This window comes from Stomoxys calcitrans, chromosome 2 (assembly GCF_963082655.1).
Source record: "Stomoxys calcitrans chromosome 2, idStoCalc2.1, whole genome shotgun sequence".
Taxonomy (NCBI): domain Eukaryota; kingdom Metazoa; phylum Arthropoda; class Insecta; order Diptera; family Muscidae; genus Stomoxys; species Stomoxys calcitrans.
The window spans coordinates 45,365,200-45,369,784 of NC_081553.1; the positions used below are offsets into that span (position 1 = coordinate 45,365,200).

General features: G+C 38.2%; 1 protein-coding gene across 1 annotated transcript; it reads left to right on the forward strand.

Moving 5' to 3' along the window:
• On the forward strand, window positions 1-772 carry LOC106094367 (protein CREG1-like). Its single transcript, XM_013261577.2, has 3 exons — window positions 1-399; window positions 487-568; window positions 636-772. Exons 1-3 carry the CDS (start codon window positions 1-3, stop codon window positions 770-772), a joined length of 618 nt encoding a protein of 205 aa, XP_013117031.1.
• Window positions 773-4,585: the final 3,813 nt, after the last annotated feature.

The window sequence follows — 4,585 nt, forward strand, 5'->3', positions numbered from 1 at the left end:
ATGTTATCGAAGACATTAAACCTAACCACAATACTACTGTCCCTATATCTCAATGTTTCACTTGGTTATCACAAAGAGTTGAATCATGCTTTGGTGGCCAGAACATTGGTACATCAAACCAATTGGGCTGCCATTGGTAGTATTTCAACACTACCCGATCTAAAACACTATCCCATGGTCAATGTTGTTTCCATTAATGACGTAAATGCTCAGCATCAGTCAACAGGACGCATTCAATTCCTTTTGACCAATGTAGACTATACGGGTCAAGATGTGGAGGAAAATAATAAAGTCACCCTACTCTTCAGCGATGAACAACTGCTGCATTGTTCGCTACAAAATATAGATCCTTTGGAACCGATATGTGCTCGTGCCATTATAAGTGGTGAAGTTAAATGGGTGAGTTAGAGTTGAAAGAGAAATACTGGCTCTTGTCTTGAATATAACCTTTACTTATATTACAATTTATTTTGCATATCATTTCAGCTGGATCAAAATGACAAGTACTATCTGGATTCCTTGGGTTCATTTTTTGAACGCCATCCCGCTTCCAAGAGATGGTTACATTGTAAGTCTCCCATGTATATTCAAATTGTTTCCAATGAGATTTATAGTTAAAATTTTTGTATCCACAGATCACAACTTTTATTTGTGTGAATTGGAGATTACGAATATTGCCGTTGTCGACTACTATGGAGGTGTTCACAATGTCAAACCCAGTGACTACTACAATATCCTATTGAATGATAAAGTTATTCTAAATAACCATTGATAGTAAATATATAGAAAGCGAATGGTGTAAACAACTTCTTCAAATATGTGCATAAGATTGTTTTTATACCCACCACCATAGGATGGAGGTATACTAATCTAGTCATATTGATCTGCGACCCCTTAAAGTATGTTTATTTTGCATCGTCTCGACATTCTGAGTCGATCTTGTTAAGTCCCTTTGTCTGTCGAAATCATGATAGCGGTCGAACACGTAAAGCTCGCCGCTTTGAAATTTTTGATGTAGGACGTTGTGAATTGCAAATGATCCATATCGGTTCAGATTTGGATATAACCTCTATATAAACTGATCCCCGGGTTTAAATTCCTGAGCCCTTAGAAGCCTCAATTTTCATCCGATTTGGATGAAATTAGGAACAAAGACTTGTGTTATGACTTACAACATCCATGCCAAGTATGATCACAATCGCTTTATAAACAGATATATCCCCCATATAAGCCGATACACGGATTTGACTTCTTGAGCCCTTAGAAGTCTCAATTTTCATCCGATTTGGATGAAATTTGGAACAAAAACTTGAGTTATGACTTCCAACGAACGTACAAAGTATGATCTGAATCGGTCTATAGACAGATAAAGCCCCCATATATACCGATCGCCGGATTTGAATTCTTTAGCCCTTAGAAGCCTAAATTTTTACCAAATGTCAATGTGTTGATATAAATTGCAATTTTTGCCCATGAACATTCAACTAAGAAACAGGGGCAAATTCTCACATATCCATGAGTGCAGTCCGATTTAAGTTTTAAGTTCAATGATAAGGGACCTCTTTTTTTATAGCCGAGTCCGAACGGAGAGAAGATTTACATGGCATAGTACCTCGCAAATGTTGCCAGCATTAGGAGGGGAAAACCACCGCTGAATTTTTTTTTTCTGATGGTCTTACCAGTTTTCGAATCTAGGCGTTCAGCGTCATAGGCGGACATGCTAACCTCTGTGCTACGGTGGCCTCCAATGTGTTGATATAGGCCCCCCTAATTACCTATCCAGATATGACTTCTTGAGATACAAGGATAAGATTCGGCTCGGCCGAACTTAGCACCAGCCAAATCTTGGTAACCAGCCACCATGGATTTTACTAAAAATTATAAAAATATTTTTTCAGGCCACAAACCACAAATACGCGCATGAATCTGTCTATTCATGAGTGATATCCAAACCGTGACCGTAATTAAACAAAATTCTTAGTGCGTTAAAGCTCACGACACTAATTATGACTCACGAGAAATCCTACGGATCCATGAGAAACATCGAGACTTACGAGAAAATCACAGCTCACAAAAAAGGCGCGATTCACGAGAACTTCACAACACAGATTGCAAATTTTGCCCATTAACATTCCACTGAGGAACAAGGGAAAACTTCTCATGTTTATAGCCAAGTCCGAACGGCGTGCCAAACATGCGACACACCTTTGGAGAGAAGTTTTTACATGGCAAAGTACCTTACAAATTTTGCCAGCATTAGGAGGGGATAACCACCACTGACACAATTTTGTTTTCTGATTTTCTCGCCAAGATTCAAACCCAGGCGTTCAGCGCCATGTGCGGACATACTAACCTCTGGGCTAAGGTGGCCTCCAGAAAATCACAACACACAATCACATAATCACAATAACCCGGCTAGAGAATAACAAGGCAGCAGGAGCCAATGGGTTGAACTATTGGGTTGCCCAAAAAGTAGAAGAAAGAATGCAATTACAGAGTGAAAAAATTTGTCCGCCGCCTATATGAAAAATCCGCAATTACTTTTTGGGCAACCCAATATTTAAAACCGGGCGCTACAAGCTAAATTAGGCGTATGCAGCAGTTTGTCTGTGCGGTTTGGCTAGAAAACGAACACCCGATGATTAGAATGACAGCATACTATGTCCAATACACAAGAAAGGAGTAAAGACAGTATGACACATATTACAGAGAAATAAGTTTCCTTTTCGTCGCATACAAGTTACTTACGAGCGTTCTATATGCGATACAAAACTCTAAAGTCAACGAGATAAATGATTTAGACCTGATAAATCCTCCATATATCTGATATTCATACTATGCCAAATCCTAGGAAATACCAAAAAGAGAAAGACAGATAATTTACGTTCAAAAAATTTTGAGTCAATGCACTATGCCACTAACTGTAATAGGAAAGAAACTATCGAAACCAAACGAGGTCTCAGGTAGGGAGACAGTTTATCGTGTGATCTCTTTAATATTCTGTTGGAGAAAATTATTCGAAATGCCGAAGTGAATAGGTATGACAAACTACCCACTAATGTGCACATTCTGCTCGCCTATGCCGACAACCTTGATATTATGAGACTGTCATTGGTAGCAGTATTGTCGCCTTTGATAGGTCGAGACAGTGTCACTTAACCCATTAACGACGAATAGGTAGAAAAATACCCAAGCATTGAGCAGTCTTAGAAAAATTCTAGCTCGAGTTAGAAAAGAGGTACCCTAATGAAATTTGAATTGGAGTAAATTTAAGGTCATGTTTTAGGATATAATTGGCTTGTGGAAAGTCGATAATTTTTAGTATATAAAAATATCAAAAAAATGTAAAAACGTGTTAAACTCGGCTGGGCGTAATCTTGGGAACACACCACCATGGATTCTGCTAAAAATTTATACAAAATAAATTTAGTTGAAGGGCATAATTATATTCTACAATACATAACAAACTTGTGTCAAACCAGCAAAACTTAAAGCTTCTTGGAGCCGAACAAGGATGATCGAGAGACTGGTTTACATGGAAGCTATATCAGTTTATAGACCGACTCGGACGGTATTTTGCACAGTTTTTGGAAATCATAACGGAACACCAAATGAAAAATTTCAGCCAAATCGGACAAAACTCTCTAGAAGTCAAATAGTGAGATCGGATTACATGGCAGCTATATCAGGTTATACACCGATTTGGACCGTACTTGGCACAGTTGTTGGAAGTCATAACCGACCACCAAATGCAAAATTTCAGCCAAATCGTAAAAAAATTGAGGCTTGTAAGGGCTCAAGAAGTCAAATCGACATATCGGTTTATATGGGAGCTATATCAGGTTATAGACCGTACTTGGCACAGTTGTTTAAAGTCATAACGGAACACCAAATGTAAAATTTATTTGAAGTCATAACGGAACACCAAATGCAAAATGTCAGCCACATCGGACAAAAATTGTGGCTTGTAAGGGTTAAAAAAGTCAAATCCGGAGATCGGTTTATACCGATTCCGACTGTACTTGGCATAGTTGTTCGCAGCCAAATCGAATAAAAATTACGGCTTGTAAGGGATCGAGAATAAAATTGGGAGATCGACTGATATGGGAGCTATTGGGTTACCCAAAAAGTAATTGCGGATGCATTTTTAATAAAGCTTAGAATGAACTTTAATCAAATATTCTTTTTTACACTTTTTTTCTAAAGCAAGCTAAAAGTAACAGCTGATAACTGACAGAAGAAAGAATGCAATTACAGAGTCACAAGCTGTGAAAAAATTTGTCAATGCCGACTATATGAAAAATCCGCAATTACTTTTTGGGCAACCCAATATATCATGTTATAGACCGGTACTTGACACAGTCGGTGAAAGTCATAGCAAAACACTATGTGCAAAACTTCAGCCAAATCGTTCAAATATTGCAGCTTCCAGGGGCTCTAGAAGTCAAATCGGCAGATTGGTTTATATGGGAGTTATATCTAAATCTGAACCGATATGGCTCATTTGCAATCCCCAACGACTTACATCAATATTAAGCAAATTTTAAGCGGCTTGCTTTACGTGTTCGAACGCTATCGTGTTTTC